Consider the following 22213-nt stretch of genomic DNA (forward strand, 5'->3'; position numbering starts at 1 on the left):
TTGTTGAATGAATGAAACCATAGTATTTGTGTTGGGTTTTGAGTCTATGTAAGAAATTTCCACAAATTTAGTGGCTTAAACCAAGGCCCAATTATTACCTCAGAGTTTCTGTAAGTCAGAAGTCCAGTCATGGCTTAGCTGGGTCCTCTGCTCAGGGTCTCAGAAGGCTAAAATCAAGGTGTCAGCTGGGGTTGCAATCTTAGCTGAGGCCAATTCCTATATTGGTTCCAGGACTGGCTTCCAAGGTGCACTGCTGGCAGAATTCAGATCCGTGCAGTTGTAGGACTGAGATCTTCAGCTCCGAGAGGCTGCCTGTTGTTCCCTGCCACACGCCCTCTCACAGTTTCAGAGTTTGCCTCTTCATGGCCAGCAGGAAAGCATCTTGCTGGCTTCAAATCTCTCCCTGAAGTCCTGGGTCCTTTTTAAAACGGCTCACATGATTAGATCAGAGCCCAAGGTTGAGCTCTCGTTTGATTAACACAAAATCAACTGATTAAGGACCTTGTGTCTGCAAAATCTCTTTACCTTTACTCCTGAAAATTGGCTTTCCATCATATTTACACATCCCACCCATACTCAAGGGCAAGGGACTATACAAGATATGTATTTGAGGGGGTTTTCCAGGGAAACTCTGAAGCCTCCTTAGGAGTCTTCCTATAACAACATTTTAAATGATCTTAAGAACATAGCAGGCCTCACCTTTTTTGAATGTCTCATCCATTGGTTTAAAATCAAGCATGTGTAATTACAGGAAGAGTTCACATGTCAACTTATTTTATTTTTGCCCATCTTCCTTCAATATATCACATTGAACTTCTCTGTTAGTGGAAATAATGTGTTGCACCTACACAGCCTTTTTAAGAGCATTTCAATGAAAATAGTATTAAAGTTCAAGGATTCATATGAAAGAAATGGAAGATAAACATGAAAGGACAATGCCATGGTTATCTGTTGGTGTCAGCTCCCTTCTACCCCTAGTCCTGCTGGGAATCCCTGAGGACTTCCAAAGGCAAGTGGGAAGATGAAGAAAATATAAGGTCCTAAAGGAACCCAAAAGCTGGATCATGACTCTTCAAATGCCTAAGGCTGCCTTACCATCAGAGAGTGTTTCAAAGCATCTGAGCCTAGCTCGGTGTTACAGCAGACCCTCAGTAAACGTTTGATAAAAAGGGGTGACTGAATGAACGAGCTTGCAGAGCCCATTGACCTCTAAGATTCTTTTCAGATTCATGGCATAACAGACTTCATGTATTTTCCTATCAAAGTTATTCTTATTTAAATTTTATTGGATTTGTCAAATAGAAAATAATTTTTCCAATTGTTATCTCATGGATGTATAATTGGACTTGCTCATAGTTGTAAGGAGTGTCAGTAATAAAGAATAACGTGGTGTCTCTAGACCTAGGCACTTGCTTCTTTAAGTGTAGGCCAGGGCCAGCATCTTGGGAATTGTATAGGAGCTTGCTAAACATGCAGAATCTGAGACTGCTCCAGAGCCGTTTACTTAATAAGAATCTACATTTTATTTTTATATTTTTTAATGTCTTTATTGGAGTATAATTGCTTTACAATGGTGTGTTCATTTCTGCTTTATAACAAAGTGAATCAGCTATACATATACATACATTTTTAAAAGATTCTCCAGAGGACCTTCAAGATGGCAGAGGAGTAAGACGTAGAGATCACCTTCCGTTCCACAAATACATCAAAAATACATCTACATGTGGAACAACTCCTACTGAACGCTGGCAGAAGACCTCAGACTTCCCAAAAGGCAAAATACTCCCCACGTACCTGGGTAGGGCCAAAGAAAACAAAACAAACAAAAAAACAGAGACAAAAGAATAGGGACTGGACTTGCACCAGTGGGAGGGAGCTGTGAAGGAGGAAAGGTCTCCACACACTAGGAAGCCCCTTCGTGGGCGGAGACTGTGGGTGGCGGAGGGGGGAAGCTTCGGGGCGGTGGAGGAGAGCACAGCAACAGGGGTGCGGAGGGCAAAGCGGAGAGATTCCCGCACAGAGGATCGGTGCCAACCGGCACTCGCCAGCCCGAGGGGCTTGTCTGCTCACCCGCCAGGGCTGGCGGGGGCTGGGAGCTGAGGCTCGGGCTTCGGTCAGAGCACAGGGAGAGGACTGGGGTTGGCGGCGTGAACACAGCCTGCAGGGGGTTAGTGCACCACGGCTAGCCGCGAGGGAGTCCGGGGAAAAGTCTGGACCTGCCTAAGAGGCAACAGACCATTGTTTAGGGGTGCGCGAGGAGGGGGGATTCAGAGCACCACCTAAAGGAGCTCCAGAGACAGGTGCGAGCCGCGGCTATCAGCACGGACCCCAGAGACGGGCATGAGATGCTAAGGCTGTTACTGCAGCCACCAGAAAGCCTGTGTGCAAGCACAGGTCACTGTCCACATCTCTCCTCCCAGGAACCTGTGCAGCCCGCAACTGCCAGGGGCCCGTGATCCACAGACAACTTCGCTGGAAGAACACACAGTACGGCTCAGGCTGCTGCAACGTCACACTGGCCTCTGCCCTCACAGGCTTGCCCCACATTCCGTGCCCCTCCCTCCTGGCCTCAGAGAGCCAGAGCCCCCTAAGCAGCCGCTCCTTTAACACCCTCTGGTGTGGGCAAAGAACAGGTGCCAGAAGGTGACCTACACACAGAGGCGGGGCCAAATCCAAAGCTGAGCCCCAGGAGCTGTGCAAACAAAGAAGAGAAAGGGAAATCTCTCCCAGCAGCCTCAGGAGCAGCAGATTAAATCTCCACAATCAACTTGATGTACCCTGCATCTGTGGAATACCTGAACAGACAATGAATCATCTCAAAATTGAGGTGGTGGACTTTGAGAGCAACTGTAGACTTGGGGTTTGCTGTATATGACTGACTAGTTTCTGATTTTTATGTGTATCTTAGTATAGTTTTTAGCACTTGTTATCATTAGTGGATTTGTTTATTGGTTTGGCTGCTCTCTTTTTCTTTTTAATTACTCTTTGTAAAATAATTTTTTAAAACTTTTTATTTTAATAACTTTATTTTATTTTATGTAATGTTTTTCCCTCCCTTTTCTTCTGAGCTGTGTGACTGACAGGGTCTTGGTGCTCTGGCGAGCTGTCAGGCCTTAGCCTCTGAGGTGGGAGAGCTGAGTTCAGGACACTTGACCACCAGAGACCTCCTGGCCCCATGTAATATCAATCGGCGAGAGCTCTCCCAGAGATCTCCATCTCAATGCAAAGACCCAGATCCACTCAATGATCAGCAATCCCCACTGCTGGACACCCTATGCCAAACAGCCAGCAAGACAAACACAACCCCACCCATTAGCAGAGAGGCTGCCTAAAATCATAGTAAGTTCACAGACACCCCAAAACCTACCACTGGACACAACACTGCCCAGCAGAAAGACAAGATCCAGCCTCATCTACCAGAACACAGGCACCAGTGCCCTCCACCAGGAAGCCTACACAACCCACTGGACCAACCTCATCCACTGGGGGCAGAAACCAAAAACAACGGGAACTACGAACCTGCAGCCTGCAAAAAGGAGACCCCAAACACAGTAAGTTAAGGAAAATGAGAAGACAGAGAAATATGCAGCAGATGAAGGAGCAAAGTAAAAACCCACCAGGCCAAACAAATGAAGAGGAAAGAGGGAGTCTACTTGAAAAAGAATTCACAGTAATGGTAGTAAAGATGATGCAAAATCTTGTAAATAGAATGGAGAAAATACAAGAAACGTTTAACAAGGACCTAGAAGAACTAACAAGCAAACAAACAGTGAGGAACAACACAATAAATGAAATTAAAAATTCTCTAGAAAGAATCAATAGCAGAATAACTGAGGCAAAAGAACGGACAAGTGACCTGGATGATAAAATAGTAGAAATAACTACTGCAGAGCAGAATAAAGAAGAAAGCATGAAAAGAATTGAGGACAGTCTTAGAGACCTCTGGGACAACATTAAATGCACCAACATTAGAATTATAGGGGTCCCAGAAGAAGAAGAGAATAAAAAAAGGACTAAGAAAATATTTGAAGAGATTATAGTTAAAAACTTCCCTAATATGGGAAAGGAAATAGTCAATCAACTCCAGGAAGCACAGAGAGTCCCATACAGCATAAATCCAAGGAGAAACACACCAAGATATTAATATTAATCAAACTATCAAAAATTAAATACAAAGAAAAAATATTAAAAGCAGCAAGGGAAAAGCAACAAATAACGTACAGGGGAATCCCCATAAGGTTAACAGCTGATCTTTCAGCAGAAACTCTGCAAGACAGAAGGGAGTGGCAGGACATATTTAAAGTGATGAAAGGGAAAAACCTACAACCAATATTACTCTACCCAACAAGGATCTCATTCAGATTTGATGGAGAAATTAAAACCTTTACAGACAAGCAAACGCTAAGAGAAGTCAGCACCACCAAACCAGCTTTACAAGAAATGCTAAAGGAACTTCTCTAGGCAAGAAACACAAGAGAAGGAAAAGACCTACAATAACAAACCCAAAACAATTAAGAAAATGGTAATAGGAATGTACATATCAATAATTACCTTAAATGTAAATGGATTAAATGCTGCCACCAAAAAACATAGACTGGCTGAATGGATACAAAAACAAGACCTGTATATATGCAGTCTACAAGAGACCCACTTCAGACCTAGGGACACATACAGACTGAAAGTGAGGGGAGGGAGAAAGATATAGCATGCAAATGGAAATCAAAAGAAAGCTGGAGTAGCAATTCTCATATCAGACAAAATAAACTTTAAAATAAAGACTATTACAAGAGACAAAGAAGGACACTACATAATGATCAAAGGATCAATCAAAGAAGATATAACAGTTGTAAATATTGATGCACCCAACATAGGAGCACCGCAATACATAAGGCAAATGCTAACAGCCATAAAAGGGGAAATCGACAGTAACACAATCATAGTAGGAGACTTTAACACCCCACTTTTACCAATGGACAGATCATCCAAAATGAAAATAAATAAGGAAACACAAGCTTTAAATGACACATTAAACAAGGCGGACTTAAATGATATTTATAGGACATTCCATCCAAAAACAACAGAATACACTTTCTTCTCAAGTGCTCATGGAACATTCTCCAGGAAAGATCATATCTTGGGTCACAAATCAAGCCTTAGTAAATTTAAGAAAATTGAAATCATATCAAGTATCTTTTCCGACCACAACGCTATGAGACTAGATATCAATTACAGGAAAAAAAGTGTAAAAAATACAAACACATGGAGGCTAAACAATACATTACTAAATAACCAAGAGATCACTGAAGAAATCAAAGAGGAAATAAAAAAAATACCTAGAAACAAATGACAATGAAAACATGACGACCCAAACAAAACCTCTGTGATGCAGCAAAAGCAGTTCTAAGAGAGAAGTTTATAGCAATACAATCCTACCTCAAGAAACAAGAAAAATCTCAAATAAACAACCTAACCTTACACCTAAAGCAATTAGAGAAAGAAGAACAAAAGAACCACAAAGTTAGCAAAAGGAAAGAAATCATAAAGATCAGATCAGAAATAAATGAAAAAAAAATGAAGGAAACAATAGCAAAGATCAATAAAACTAAAAGCTGGTTCTTTCAGAAGATAAACAAAATTGATAAACCATTAGCAAACTCATCAAGAAAAAGAGGGAGTGTACTCAACTCATAAAATTAGAAATGAAAAAGGAGAAGTTACAACAGACACTGCAGAAACACAAAGCATCCTAAGAGACTACTACAAGCAACTCTATACCAATAAAATGGACAACCTGGAAGAAATGGACAAATACTTAGAAAAGCACAACCTTCGGATACTGAATCAGGAAGAAATAGAAAATATAAACAGACCAATCACAGGCACTGAAATTAAAAATCTTCCCACAAACAAAAGCCCAGGACCAGACAGCTTCCCAGGCAAATTCTATCAAACATTTAGAAAAGAGCTAACACCTATCCTTCTCTAACTCTTCCAAAATATAGCACAGGGAGGAACACTCCCAAACTCATTCTACAAGGCCACCATCACCCTGATACCCAAACCAGACAAAAGATGTCACAAAAAAAGAAAACTATAGGCCAATATCACTGATGAACAGAGATGCAAAAATCCTCAAAAAAATACTAGCAAACAGAATCCAACAGCACATTAAAAGGATCATACATGATGATCAACTGGGGTTTATCTCAGGAATGCAAGGATTCTTCAATATAAACAAATCAATCAATGTGATAAACCATATTAACAAAGTGAAGGAGAAATACCATATGATCATCTCAATAGATGCAGATAAAGCTTTTGACAAAATTCAACACCCATATATGATAAAAACCCTCCAGAAAGTAGGCCTAGAGAGAACTTACCTCAACATAATAAAGACCATATATGACAAACCCACAGCCAGCATCATTCTCAATGGTGAAAAACTGAAACCATTCCACTTAGATCAGGAACAAGACAAGATTGCCCACTCTCACCACTATTATTCAACATAGTTTTGGAAGTTTTAGCCACAGCAATCAGAGAAGAAAAAGAAATAAAAGGAATCCAAATCGGAAAAGAAGAAGTAGAGCTGTCACTGTTTGCAGATGACATAATACTATACAAAGAGAATCCTAAAGATGCTACCAGAAAACTACTAGAGCTAATCAATGCATTTGGTAAAGTAGCAGGATACAAAATTAATGCACAGAAATCTCTGGCATTCCTATACACTAATGATGAAAAATCTGAAAGAGAAATTAAGGAAACATTCCCATTTACCACTGCAACAAAAAGAATAAAATACCTAAGGATAAACCTACCTAAGGAGACAAGAAACCTATATGCAGAAAACTATAAGACACTGATGAAAGCAATTCAAGATGATACAGATGGAGAGATATACCATGTTCTTGGACTGGAAGAATCAACACTGTGAAAATGACTAAAGCAATCTACAGATTCAATGCAATCCCTATCAAACTACCAATGTCACTTTTCACAGAACTAGAACAAAAAATTTCACAATATGTATGGAAACAAAAAAGACCCCAAATAGTGAAAGCAATATTGAGAAAGAAAAACGAAGCTGGAGGAATCAGGTTCCCTGACTTCAGACTATACTACAAAGCTACAGTAATCAAGACAGTATGGTACTGGAACAAAAACAGAAATATAGATCAATGGAACAGGATAGAAAGCCTAGAGATAAACCCACACACATATGGTCACCTTATTTTTTTTATTTTTATTTTTTTATTTTTTTGCGGTACATGGGCCTCTCACTGTTGTGGCCTCTCCTGTTGCAGAGCACAGGCTCCGGATGCAAAGGTTCAGCAGCCATGGCTCACAGGCCTAGCCGCTCCGCAGCATGTGGGCTCCTCCTGGACCAGGGCACGAACCTGTGTCCCCTGCATCAGCAGGCGGACTCTCAACCACTGCACCACCAGGGAAGCCCGGTCACCTTATCTTTGATAAAGGAGGCAAGAATATACAATGGAGAAAAGACAGCCTCTTCAATAAGTGGTGCTGGGAAAACTGGACAGCTACATGTAAAAGAATGAAATTAGAACACTCCCTAACACCATACACAAAAATAAACTCAAAATGGATTAAAGACCTAAATGTAAGACTGGACACTATAAAACTCATAGAGGGAAACATAGGAAGAACACTCTTTGACATAAATCACAGTAAGATCTTTTTTGACCCACCTCCTAGAGAAATGGAAATAAAAACAAAAATAAACAAATGGGACCTAATGAAACTTAAAATCTTTTGCACAGCAAAGGAAAACATAAACAAGAGAAAAAGACAACCTTCAGAATGGGAGAAAATATTTGCAAATGAAGTAACTGACAAAGGATTAATATCCAAAATATACAAGCAGCTCAATATCAAAAAACAGACCACTCAATCCAAAAATGGGCAGAAGACCTAAATAAACATTTCTCCGAAAAAGATATACAGACTGCCAACAAACACATGAAAGGATGCTCAACATCACTAATCATTAGAGGACTGCAAATCAAAACTACAATGAGGTATCACCTCACACTGGTCAGAATGGCCATCATCAAAAAATCTATAAACAATAAATGCTGGAGAGGGTGTGGAGAAAAGGGAACCCACTTGCACTGTTGGTGGGACTGTAACTTGATACAGCCACTATGGAGAACAGTATGAATGTTCCTTAAGAAACTAAAAATAGAACTACTAGGCATATACCTTGAGAACCATAATTTAAAAAGAGACACGGGGGCTTCCCTGGTGGCGCAGTGGTTGAGAGTCTGCCTGCCGATGCAGGGGACGTGGGTTTCTGCCCCGGTCCTGGAAGATCCCACAAGCCTCGGAGCGGCTGGGCCTGTGAGCCATGGCCGCTGAGCCTGCGCGTCCGGAGCCTGTGCTCCGCAACGGGAGAGCCCACAACGATGAGAGTCCCGTGTACTGCAAAAAATAATAATAATTAAAAAAATAATAATAATAAAGAGACATGTACCACAATGTTCATTTCACCTCTATTTACAATAACCAGGACATGGATGCAACCTAAGTGTCCATCGACAGATGAATGGATGAAGAAGACATGGCACATATATACAATGGAATATTACTCAGCCATAAAAAGAAACGAAATTGAGAGAAGAACAAATACCTATGCTAACACATATGTATGGAATTAAAAAAAAAAAAGAAAATGGTTCTGATGAACCTAGGGGCAGGACAGGAATAAATATGCAGACATAGAGAATGGACTTGAGGACATGGGGAGGGGGAAGTGTAAGCTGGGAAGAAGTGCAAGAGTAGCATGGACATATATACACTACCAAATGTAAGATGGATGGCTAGTGGGAAGCAGCTGCATAGCACAGGGAGATGAGCTCAGTGCTTTGTGACGACCTAGAGGGGTGGGATAGGGAGGGTGGGAGGGAGACACAAGAGGGAGGAGATATGGGAATATATGTATACGTATAGCTGATTTACTTTGTTATACAGCAGAAACTAAACAACAATATAAAGCAATTATACTACAATTACGATGTTAAAAATATCAGTTCCATGACTTTATAAACAGACATATTTATTAAAAAAAAAAAAAAAAAGATTCTCCAGGTCACTGCATGCCGATGTTTGAGAAGAGCCAGTCACCTCCCCAAACAGGCTGCGTAGTTGCTTAAGTGTGACCTCTGTGTCCCAGAGCTTGGCCTAGGTTTTGCGGGGCCCCAGAGGATATTAGGTCCCGGAGTACTAACTCCTCATGCTGTCAAATGCATGAGACACTGCATCTAGATCTGAGCGTCAGCTCAGTCATTCAGGATGCGGGAGAGACTTGCCAAACAAGCTGATATTCAGAGATAAGCACACTCTTTCCGCATGGGAGTCTACACTGGAAGAAGTCACATTACGGTCAATAGTCTGGGGAGTTCAGTGCAACGTGGGCCAGTTTAAAGAGTCTAATGGCTCAAGTCCCAGTGGCTTTGGGCATTGTTCCCTGCCTTCTCCCTACTCCCCAGGGAGTGAGATGTACCAGAAGCTTCACGGTTGGGAGTCAGGGCCCAGTTTGTCAGGATGGAGCTGAGCATGGACAGAGGGGTCCTTTCTCCCTTTTCCTACTTAACATGTCATCCCTGCCACCTTAATTAGCACATTCATTCCGAAGTATGTCGGTACCATTGATTAGCATACAATTTTCTTTAACATCAGAATGTTTCTAGCCCTACTTTTTATGTTTTTTCACTTAGCATACTCTTCAGTTCATACCATTCATTACATGTTAATTATAGTAATTCAGTCCTCAGAAAGTGACCGTATTTCAAAACTTTGGGAGGGATTCTTCATTGCCCGTCCATCTACTGTCTACCAAAGTGTATGCATTTGACCTGTGGCTGAAATTCTTTTGTGTGACAGTTTTTCTTTAGATTATTTGCTGACTGTGAGAAGGATCCACCTCAGCTTGACTACACACAGATGCTGCTTTATTTTGCTTGCCATCCAGACAGTGTGGAAGGGGTCTACAGGGCCCTCAGTGTGGCCACTGGGACTCACGTCTTCCAGCCAATTGAAATGCCTCCTCTTGGTGCAGAAAAGGTAATTGCGGTCCAGAAATGGACTAGCGTTGGGGTCTGGAGGGGATTCCAAAAGATCCTAAACTTCTAAGAACGAAGACTGGCTTTTATCAATCTCTGTATTTTCCCAGGTTCCTCACACGATGCTTTACTAGGTCTTCGATAACGCCTTACTCAATTGGATTAAGAACCAGGGACCCACTAACTAAAAAATGTTTTGGTAGTTAAATCCAAATTTGCTCAAAGTTTCTTTGGTGAAACCGAAGTTTGCTCTGTAAAGGGCAGCCTTTACTTTGCATGAAGTGCTGATCCTGAGAAATGAAAGAACTGGGTATCAACCCAGACTATTTGTCACCCTCTGTGGAAATTCTATGTAAAACAAGTTCAGGCCTCAGACACATCCCACATGCATATGACACTTGATAGTATTTCAGGCCCAAACCTGGCCACCTGAATTCCACAGGCACTTTGTGTCACCTGCATCCAGTGACAGAAAAGCTTAATGTCCAATAAAACCTCACATCCCCCTGTCGATTTCTAAAGGGTTGACATTCCCTGTTTTGGGGGAGGTAGAAAAGCCTCAGAACAGGGAAATGACTAATACACTTATTAGGTGTCCATTGGCATGACTTTTTACTCACCTGACCTTTTGGGACAGAGCAGTGGCCCTCATGATGGAATGATTTTTTCTGCTCTTCTTTGTGGACCCAGAGGGGAGAGGGATGCTGCACAGTTCAGACTCCTCGGGTGTCCTAGCTGCAGTTCTTTTCCTTTCACACGTGTTTGTCAAAACAGAGTATAATGGGTTGTCTGAGAAAAAAATGGGAAGTTCCTATGACAGCTTTCACACATTTCACATAGACTCTTTTACAGGCAGCCCTATATTTCAGCCCTGAGCAGATGACCCGGAGGATGTCCTACCCCTTCCATCAGGGGCAGGGCGAGGCCAGAGTGCTGCCTAGGAAGCTGACAACTCAAGGCTCTTCACCTCGATGTACTTTAGACTCAGCGTTAACACTGACACAGTGACAGAAAGTTCAGGAAGGAGTTATTGTTATTTCCACTCAAGAATGCTGTCTTCTTAGAACATAGGAAGACCATTTACATTTTCCCAAATAAATGACGAGTTAGATGTGGTCTGCCTACATCTCTCTACAGATTGGGTCTCCTTCACCCAACACTGGCATGGATCATAACCTGCCTGGAGGTCTCAACCTGTCCTCAGGGAGACCTTCCCTGACCTGGAATGGTGGCAGGCAACCCTGCCCTGTGTTCCCATAGCATGCTGTGCGCCCCCCTTCACCATAATCCTCATAGATAACTACGTCTACAGGGTCAGCTTCCTTTCTGGACTCTGGGCACCCTGTGGGCAGGGCCATCTGTCTTGCTCTGCATCCCCTAACCTGCCTTCCTGAATCTCACTTACTGCTACAGAGCTCAGTAAACCTTTCACTTAGTGGAGCAATCAATCACTTCATTAATTAGCTTTGTAAATCCTACCCTCTGTGTAGCCCTGTGATCTGCAAAGGATATAGAAGAAGCCAAATTTGCTCCACTAAAGAGATTCCATCTAATTGCCCTTATCCATACAGGAAAGAATGGGAGAATGATGGCCCACACATGGAGGGAACGCAGAATAAAGGACAGATTAACATGGGGCTTTACAGATCAAAAGAGGGGTCTAAACCTTCTTCTTTGCCACCTCCGTACCTTTGCTCTTGCTATCCCCTCCACCTGGAGTACGCGTCTGCTCATCTGGAAAGGTTCGAGGGCTCCCCAGTACCCAAGGCCAGATCATTCATGAAGCTTCCCCCGACCCACGGGGCATTCCCACAACTGGGCCCCATTTACATCCAGATCCTCTCCGGCAAGGCTGAGCACCATCACATGCACCTGTGCATTTACTCAGCAAACATTCATCCAGCACCTCTGGGGATAAAGCAAGTAAAATAAAGACTATGGCAAATGGTGATAGACACCATGGGGAATAAAGAATAGAGGGAAAAATATAGGAGTCTGGGTGGGAGTTGCTGTGTTAAATAGAATGGTCACAGAAGGTCTCTCTGTGAAAAGACATGGAAGCAGAGGCCCAGACTGGTGAGGGAGAGGGCCTTGCAGATAGACCCCTGGCGGAAGCGCATTTTAAGTGAAGACAGCAGTAAATGCAAAATCTCTCAAGTGGGGTCATGCCCGGTGGACCCTAAGGAACCGCAAGTCAGCCAGCGTAGTTGGGGAGGATTGAGCTGGAGGAGAGTAGCAGGCAAGGCTAGTGAGGGGGAGAGGGCTCCGAGGGGCCCTGGAGGGGCGCTGGCTTTGACTGTGTCAAGAGATGAGATGAGAAGTCACCGGAGCAGGGTCGTTTGATTTAAAATGTACCCCCATACAGGACAGACTGTAGGGGGCAAAGGAGGGAAGTAAGGAGAACTAGTCATTCAGGCAGGGGGTGGTTTATCTATTGAATCCTACTGCTGTTCTTCCTACCTTGCGTTGGGGATGACTTGTTACCCATCTTTATGTCCTCCAAAGTAGCAAGTGCTCAGTAATGCACACAGCAAATACTCGATTAGTGTTTGTGAACATGGCAGGGAAAGAAGGGGAGAAAGAGACGAAGAGAGAAGGAAGGGAGGGACTCCCGTCTCCCAGGTAGAGAGGAGGAGAGCAGACATTCCAGAGGCAGAGGCAACAGCAGGGTCAGGAGGCCGCACCTAGCCAGAAAGACCAGGAAAAGGAAGTATGTGCTACAATGGTTGCCATAGCAACAGACAGCTCTCTGGGTGGGTAGCAGCCAAGCCAGCTAGCACAGGAAGGCACTGCATCCCTTCTGTCCCTGACCCGGTGGGTCATTCACCGGGAGCTCGTGCCCATCCAGGAAGCAACTCCCCTGGAGTACTTCTCTCAAGAGCTCTTTTAAAGCCCAAGGACACTGCGCAGGAACTGCCCCATGACCACTGCACAACAGAGATGAAACCATGGTTGGGCAGGGATGGGGCACAGGTCTGTCACACACCACACACACAGGACTACTCCTGGCTGGGAGTGAACCATAGGAGCTTTTGAAATACAGGATCCACCCACCTTCCTCATTCTTGCCTACTCCTACAGCCCTCACCATCCTGCCTCCAATTATGCCGCCCCCTTTCTGTGCCCTTTCCAACTGTATTCTAGTTCCCTGGGCAACTTTATCCCAGGAAGGCAAAATGAGCCTGCTCAGAAATAACACCTCCAATAGATCTATGTTCACTCCCAAGACATTTAGTGGGATCTCGGCTTTTACCTTCCAAAAAACAACTGGAAATCTCCCTGATACTTCATTCTTTCTGAGTCTATATCTGCTCCTCACACTGTTTTATTCACCGTGGCACAGACCTCCTGTAAAACCCACGGCTTTCTGGGTAATTTAAAAGAAGCTCAAGAGCAAAGCACTCGGGAGCAGGCACTAGTCATCGTGAAGCTTCAGATAAGTTGATATTTGAGAAAACGGTTCACCCTGCCCTGTGGAGGTTGGGGTTGTGATATTGGACGTTAATAAATTATGAGCTTGAACCTCCCACATTTTGAGAGTCTTGTTAAAGCATCTTGACAGAGATGGTTTGAGGCCTTGGGTTTCAAAAAACTTAAATGTGCATCCCATTCTGCTCATTGATGCTTTGCTCACATTAGTCCTAAGGACTGATCTTCTGTTCTACCTTCTGAGATGTGGAACTAAACAGACTGAATGGAAGAAATGCACAGTCAGGCACCACTCCAGGGGCACGTTTGCTGGGAGTCCTCGAGGGCCGTCTCTGAGAGTGTGACATAGTGCTTGCTAGCGCCACAATCTGCCCCGCTGCTTGGAAGATAATGTGACTCACACAGAGTTTTGATGCCACTAATTATTGCTCATTCAGAAGCCCTGGCTTTTCTCCAAACCAGCATCCCTGGTTTTGTTCATCCACCCACATTCACAGTTGTGGTCTTTCAGAGCGTCTGTTGGGAGCCCCCTCTCGCGCACACACTGCAGTCCGGCCAGGATGCTGAACTGGCTCCTTTGGTCCTGATCTTGGCCTCCCTCTTCTCCCTCCACTCCCACTGAACCACTAAGTCTATTCTGTTCCAGCCCCCTAGAGAGCAAAAATAGCAAACATTTATAAAGCATCCTCAGATACAACAAGTTAAGGATTCTTCACTCAAATGTTTAAACTGTTATCTTTTGACTAAAATAAAAAATCTATTTATCCCATGATGATTATAGCAAGTCTTTGAGAAGTTGGACCCTCTGTAGTTATGGAACTAGTGCAGAGAGAGCAGGTTCCTTCTCTGTTCAATTTTGGTATTGCCCGCTTATCCAGCCCAGCTAGTCATGTGCTCATCCACAGGTTCTGTCTCTGTCTTCTCCACGTAGCACCTGTGCTGCCCTCTGAATAGAAATTCATTCATCCTTCAGTCATTCAGCAAGATGTTCTACATCTCGACTATGTTCATTTCAGTACACCAAATATTCTATCGCCCCAGGGGGATTATTGACGGGTAGCCAGTGTGATGATTCCCAGGCTTCTTAGATGGAGACAAAAAAAGCTAGTTTCACATTTCTGCCGAGTAGTATTTCAACTGTTTAAAATGGATAAGAGGCTGGATGAACAAATAGATAGATAGATAGATAGATAGATAATAGGTAGATGATAAATAGATACATAGATAGATAGATGATAGATAGGCAGATGATAGATATTTGTACTTAATTCCAAAAACTTCACCTGCTAGAGCATTCTCCCCCCACCCTCCAAGATTAGATTAAATTCCCAATTTACCAAAGGATATGGAAACCCAACTAAAGCAAGGTGACCACACAGAGCTAGAGCAAATACAACCTGTCTCTACTGCACTATCCTCAGCCCCTGCAAATCCCTCAGAGGGGCTTATGACAACCAGAGGCTTAATTCTGTGCTGTGTTATAATCCTTTTACACATGGGACTTACGTGGCTCTTTGGAAAGAACTTGCGCGATCTATGCACTTAATGCTTCTACTGAATTGAGCGTTTACAGGTATTGGCACCCTGCTCTGATTTTAAGCCTAAATTAGCATTTTTCCTTCATCGGAATAAAGGAGAATCAGCCCTCAGGTGTTCTCTGACACTGGACCAGTCAACATTCTGAAAATGCCCATTTTCCTATGGCAAATTGTTGAGTATCTATTACCTCATCATCAGAAACACACACATACATTTATAACAGTAAATACAGTAAGTACAAATCTACTGTAAAGAATTTGAAAAATACAAAACAAAGTGAAAAAGAAATCAGCTGTTTGACCAATCAGAGGTAACTACTTTCAATTCTTTAATGTATCTGTTTCTCTTTTTTTCATTTCTAAGTATAGCTATATAAGAAAATGAGGATCCTGGTATATTTATTATTTGTGTTCTGTTTCCTTTCTGCACTCATCCCATGAGCGTTTTCTCATGTCACTCAGTATCCTTCTAAAAACCAAAATGTTCACAGCAGCATAGTATTCTGCCACAGACCGACTCTATCACTGATGTCACCATTCCCCATTTTTGGAGCCATAGGTTTTCTATTTGTGCTGTAAGTAACATGGAATGAACATCCCTATACAAAAGTCTTTGTGTACATGAATAGTTCTTTAGAATCAATTCCTAGATCAATAATTATGGCATCAAAGTGTAGGCATATTTTTCAGGCTTTTGATACGTAAGAAATTACATCAGGAACAATTTACTTTCCCATGCTCAGAATGCCGGTGTCTGAGTTCATGGCTCTTGGCCAAGTGTCAATGAACAGCAATAAGAATCCCAATCTGTCCGTATTCAATTTGTTTTCTATTTTCCCTTCTGGATGTTTAGTCGGGTTTAACCTCCAGTGTCCAAACAAACATTCCCAAAGCTTCTTAGAATCTGTCAAGCTTGAGAAATTAACTTGCCCACAACCTCTCGACTGCAGGCAATTTCCAAAGCAAATCCTGTTCAGAAATCTAGCTTCATGTGTAAAACAGTGGTTACACAAATTCATTCCACTGTCCTTTCACTGAGGAATGTGGTGTATCTGGCAGGGTAGTGAGCAGAAGCCTGTATGGAGGTGAGTAAAACGCCCCTACACTGAGGCCTTTGTCAACTACCAGCAGAACTGGTCTGGGATTTCAACATGATTTCCAGTGCAGCCAGCATATTCTATCTCTGGATTTGTTTAGCTAGTTTGCAGTAGGCACCATCATCCCAGGGCATAAAATGTGCGGGACCAAACTGGTGTTTTCTAAAGATCTCTATTCCTGGAAAGACTTCATGTTCTCTTCATTGAATTGCACAGACCTCCTCCTTTACTGATATGAGACCCATTGAGGAATATCCTGAACTTGAGGACAATTTTATGAGTGAAGAAAGGGAATTACAAGAGGAAGGGGAGGAAAAGGCAGAAGAAATCTCTGAAAATGCGAACACGGAAATGATTTCCATGGAAACACTACTCAGAGTGTTCCGAGGAGCAAACGAAGCTCAGGACGCTAACAGATTTGCCAGCCACCAAGAGACAGAGAACATGTATTCAGAGGTTGGTTAGATTATTTCATAAAAGGGGCAACCTGTACCCAAGAAAAGTTTCCCTCAATTTTGAGCCTATGTTCGTAGAATTTCTCCCCAAATGTATCATCATATAGAAATTATGATGATTCCTTTCAAAAACAAAACTTTTAACATCATCAGGATTGTAAAGTTAATCAACTTTATTTTTTCCTTTTAAGAACTTCATAAAAGTATTTCAGGACCTAGGTTCCAAGAATCTGGAGCCAATTGAAGTTGCTCTTCTTCTGAAGCATCCTTTTATTCAAGATCTGATTTCAAGTTATCCAGACTATAAAATCCCTGTGAGTATTACCCCAAGGTCCTAATACAGTCTTAATTTGGTTGAGTTCAGGTTCAGGGCTTGGTGGGATATCACAAATGTGGAGGAGCAGAAGGAAGGAAGAAGCTGAACTAGGCTGGAACAGGGTCTGAGGAAGCTAAACTGGTAATGGTGTCAGGCCAGAAAGGCCAGCCCTCAATACCCAAATGGCAGCAAGTTCAGACAGAGTAGAGGTGACTATCAGTACACCGGTACCGTGATAGGACTATCAGTGTATGGATAATACTATTAGTACTACAGATAGGACCACCAGTACTAGGGATAGTACCATGGAGCTGCCCCATTGGGACTCTAAGGACTTGGGTCTACCACAGAAGGCTGGAGGTAGGTGGCTGTTGAAGTTGGGTGGGTGGCCGTATTCATGTTCTGCATTATTCCAGCCATCGAATGGCCCTGGCTTATGATTGAAGAGTATGGAAAATAGAGTCCCCCTGCGGAAGAGAACTAAGGGGACCATGATCCCCAACCAAGTGCTGATTTGTTCACTGTACTCTAATCCTGGTACACATTGTCTCTGTAGCTCATGCAGTGACAGTGCTTATGAAGGAATGTGTGAGGGTTCCCTCAGAGAAACTGTTCAAGATGGGAAAACTGAGGACAAAACCTAAAGAGACCGGACCAAGTCAGCAGAACAAAGGAAGGAAGAGAGGAAGAGCTGTGTCTCAGAGCTACCTTAACCACGCACATCTCAAACACACGTGCTGAATGTGCACCCACCGGGCAAGTCGCGGGTCCCCAACAGTAAGGGCTACAGAAAGCAGGGGGTGACCCCCTTTCAGAGTGTGGCAGGTTGCTACAACCCTCTCACAAGCCTCACACACTTAACAGCGTGAAGTCTTCCTATTTGCCTCCTGTTAGTTGTTTATTGGACTACGAAGAGTTTGCTAAGTTTAAGATAAAAACGCTTTCACTTTGATAAGAGGCAAGTGATCTAAGAGGAGTTTCTCCTGACCCCTCAGTGATAACCTGCTATGCCCGGAAATCAGTCTATCCAGACTTAAATATCTTTGTACCTCCATTTATTTGTTCTAAATTGATGATCCTTTTTACATTTTATTACTTCTGTTGGCAATAATTGAAATTGATTTCTAACCAGCTGGCAGACACTAAGCACTTTCAGTAGTGAAGTATGATGACAGCATTTAAGAACATAGTTTCTGGAATCATAAAGTCATGGGACTGAATCTCGGATCCACCACTCACTAGATACCTGACCTTAACTTTCTCTTGACCCGGGCTTTCTCACCTGTTAAATGGGGATAATACCCATTCCTAATTCAAAGGGTTGTGGAAAGGATTAAAGGAGATGGTGCCTCTAAAGCACGGGGCACAGTATCTGACACATGGCAAGTACTACAGAAACGATGGCTGTTAGGATATCTATTCAATACTGAGCACTTACCACTGAGGCTAGTAAAATAAGTTTCCATGGGAGACAGCAACATGAGTACCAAACTCAGTTGCTGTTCCCAGGCAAATTCCACTTCTGTCTGCAACAGAATGTTTACTCACAGGAATTAAATCAATAACAGAATGATAGAAGGTAAACCACACCCAAGTGCAAAATTACAGGAATTCAAAACATAGGACTTTTTGTGCTAGAAACTGAGTCTTCAAAGATGGCTGGAGTTTAAGAAAATTGAGAGGGTGGGGAGAGAAGGTCTATGTGGATTTTGCTGTAGGGGTGGAGAGGAGACCACATCCTGGGTGGAAAGAGAGGCCCGGGGGAAGGCGTGGAAGCCGGGCAGCGTGGAGGAGTGGAACCCCACTGGTTGAAGAGCAGACAGCAGGCTGTGAAGGGCTTGGAGTGATCCCGTTGAATTAGTAAGATCAGGCCAGATTGCAAAGAACCCAGGCATCACGTGGGGAAATATAGTTTCAATCTGAAAAGCGATGGAGAATGGCAGGGCTTCTGAGAAGGGGCATGCTGTGATGTGAATTTCTTCATCCCTAAGTGTTTCTTTGCCTCTTAAGCATATCATATCATTATGTCTCTACATTTAACAGACCTCTTTTTTAAATTATTTATGTCTCTTTATTTAAACAGGCCCAAAATATTTGGAAATGTGGTTGGCAATGTTCTAAGTCATTGTACTCATACATCCCACTAGCATTTACTCTTCACATTGAGACTGATATGTCACAGGTCCCTTTTCGGCATCTTATACTCCATACTTGCGTTAATAAAGACCAGCTTTCTTCCCCACTTAGGATGAGGGGATGAGTCAGTATGACCCTGGAATTAGTGGGAACAGAGCACATCAGAGCTAGAAAGGGTGGAGAGAAGTGGGTGGGTGGGTGTCACAGAAAGGATGGGCAGCAGTCTGCCAGCTGTGGGTGTCTCCTTGCTTTTGCCTTCCCCTGGGCAACCGTCATTCTGTGTGAGATGTGTTCCAGAAGCCAATCACTTGAGATTGCATTTCATCCTACACATTCTGTTCCACATTTCAGGGAACAGCCCTCCTATTTTAAGCCAGTAAAATAATTTTCAAATCCTTAGAATTATATATGATAGGGTTTATCTTACATTACCAAGAACAGTTAGGACCCTAAAACGATGCCACGCTTATTTCCTCCTATAATGGGAGAAGAACTCCCTAAAAAGTCAGGATGATTTGGGGAACATTTTTACTTCTGGAGACTTTAGAATGACTTAATATGATTGACTTGCAGAGAAGATTCTATTGGCACTTTCCTGAAAAAAGAAACCCACCAACAGATGACTGACTGCCTTCGAAGGCAAGTCCCTTGAAGATGTGTTCTGACGCCCAGGGAAAGCTGAAGTCCACAGGGCTCTTGTTAGTTTGCATATTTCCCTCATTTTGAAAGGAGTTTTATCAACTTGCACCCCATCTGAAGCACTCCTGACGTTTTTGAGCAGCACAGGACCGACTCCGTTGTGGCAGGATGTCTGATATTCTGGGCTGCAGCCCACTATATTCCAGGAGCACCTTGATGCATTGATGACCAAAATGACCTCTGCACATTCCCCAAATCCTCTCTGGTGCGCAGACTCCTCTGGCTGAGAGCCCCCCAAATGGAAGGTATCTGACCTCCCATGAACCAGCCTCATAGCTCAGGTATCACCTGATACTCTAACAGTAGAAAAAGAGTTCATCAGTCTGTCTGTCTGTCTGTCCGATGGTTCATTCCTTCATTGCCAAGGTGCTTCTACTGAGTCAGCTTCTTCAACCCTCCCCATCCTGGTCCTTTGCATCTCCTCCCTGTCGCTCCACCCTGGAATCTCATGAGAGGGCGATGGACCACCCGCTATCATCTAATCCGGGCGCTTTCATCTGATTGAGAGCTGAGCCTTGGACCTGAAAAGCCTAACTGTGATGTTCAAAAAGGAAAGAGGTTCCCTTTCCAGTAAGGTGCTCTATTCTCATTTTCACTAGGCAAATAAAGAAAAGAAAGAAAGGAAAAGAAAAAAAAAAATCTCTGAAGACTCAGTTACCAACACTCTCATCCTGTCATCATTTTTTTGCTCCAGATATCCATGTACAAGTAAATAGATCACATTTTTAAAATGAACTTTAACCACAGTGATGTTATTTGAAGATCTTTCAAGATAAGTAGAGCAAAAACTAGAGTGTGGTTTTTCAGGTTAAAATGTTGTTTGCTGCTATAAACAGTGGGAAGTGAAGGTTGTTGCCTAACAGCTCTGTGTTTACAAGGTTCATGTTTGGAAGCAACACGCATTTTAAATACATGTGGAAAAAAAAGCGAGTGTGCGTAATTATTTTGATACGTTGTATTTTTTGCTCCTTCTGGTGGGTGGCCTGGCTTTGTGGTTAGGAGAGCAGAGTCAGGGACCATGCTGACTGGGTTCACACTTACGAACTGTGTGACCTTGGGCAAGTGACCTCGTAGTGCCTTGGTTTCCCCACCTGTAAAATAGGGTTAATTATCAACCATACCTCACAGGGTCCTTGTATGGATGAAATGACTTAATCCATATAAAGTGCATAGCTCCATGCTTGGTAGATAGAAAGCACTCAATACATAGTAATTATTATTACTATAATTATTACTGCTGGTCTGCTGGTGGTTGCAGTTCACAGGAAATATTTCTGAGCCGTGCAAAATTGTACATGGATGAACTAAAAAGCTGGCATTTCAACTCCTGAATTCAGTGTCTGCTCTTTGGAGAGGGCCCGCTCAAAGCAGCAGGGACCCGGCACAGCCAAAAATAAATTAATTAATTAATTAAACAAAAATAGAAACCTTTGGAACTCAGCTCTGAAGAAAAGAAACATATTCTTAAAGCACTTGCCTAAAAAAAAAAAATTAAAAACTGCATAAATATAATTCTACATTTTTCACACGTGCTTGTACCCCTTCTACCTTGTGATAATGTCTTAAATTTATTTTACAAACATCTATGATTTAAAATGTAACATAGCTGGGTATTTTAAGTGGGAAAAAACAGATCATTCAATCTCTAATGTTAAAAAAAAAAAACAGAAATGAGATAGTCCCCCCACCCTCAAAATAATCTGCTGTTCTAAAATTCTACAAATCTGTAGACATGATTAATTTGGCATTAGACTTTTCCTTTAATAGAAGGTGGATACTGTTTGTTACTGATTGATAGGGAAATAATGTTTTGCCTTTCCCATTATTGACAAACTCTGCTTTTACAAATGTTATTTAATCTGATATGACACCTCTGTTATTAGATATTATTAGATGAGGAAATGGAATCTCCAAGATCTTTGCTATCTTTCCAAGGGCACAACTAGTAAGTTGCAAGGCAGGATTCAAGCTAAATAGAGAACAATTTTCTCAAAGGAAAAAAATAAAAACAACTTACTGTTTAATCACTGCCACATATTAGGTGATCATTCATTCTAACTCATTTAATAATATTTGTGACTTCTCTTTGAATCTCTTCTCTTAGGATGTTAAAGTAATTCTCCAAAGGAGTGAGCATGTACAAGGAAGTGATGAAGAGAGGTCTCCTTCCAGACTCACAGAGGAAAAGAAATGAAGACAAGAGAGCGGCAATGAATCTTCCAGGCATCAAGTGTAAACATGGTGTTTGTTGTATATATTATCATCATAAGTGTAGAAATGACCCCTACCAGGCTATGAGGGGCACGGAAAAGGGAGTCTTCCTTAACTTGGAGAATATTCTGTAATAAACTTTAAATTTCCAAGCAAAAATCCGAAGTAAGAAGGAGTGCATTTTGAAGTGATTCCGAAAATAAAAGGCACCAGAACGATATGTTCAAATATAAACATACACATT

The 22213-nt window shown here is 42.5% G+C and overlaps 1 protein-coding gene across 1 annotated transcript in view; it reads left to right on the forward strand.

Moving 5' to 3' along the window:
• Positions 1-21952, forward strand: part of SPEF2 (sperm flagellar 2) — a 170632-nt gene extending 148680 nt beyond the window's left edge. The window contains exons 33-36 of the mRNA XM_060146018.1: positions 9910-10089; positions 16369-16608; positions 16799-16921; positions 21863-21952. Coding sequence (XP_060002001.1) covers positions 9910-10089; positions 16369-16608; positions 16799-16921; positions 21863-21952 — 633 coding nt within the window. The remainder of the gene's footprint in view (positions 1-9909; positions 10090-16368; positions 16609-16798; positions 16922-21862) is intronic.
• Positions 21953-22213: the final 261 nt, after the last annotated feature.

The sequence above is a fragment of the Lagenorhynchus albirostris genome, chromosome 3 (assembly GCF_949774975.1).
Source record: "Lagenorhynchus albirostris chromosome 3, mLagAlb1.1, whole genome shotgun sequence".
Lineage (NCBI taxonomy): Eukaryota > Metazoa > Chordata > Mammalia > Artiodactyla > Delphinidae > Lagenorhynchus > Lagenorhynchus albirostris.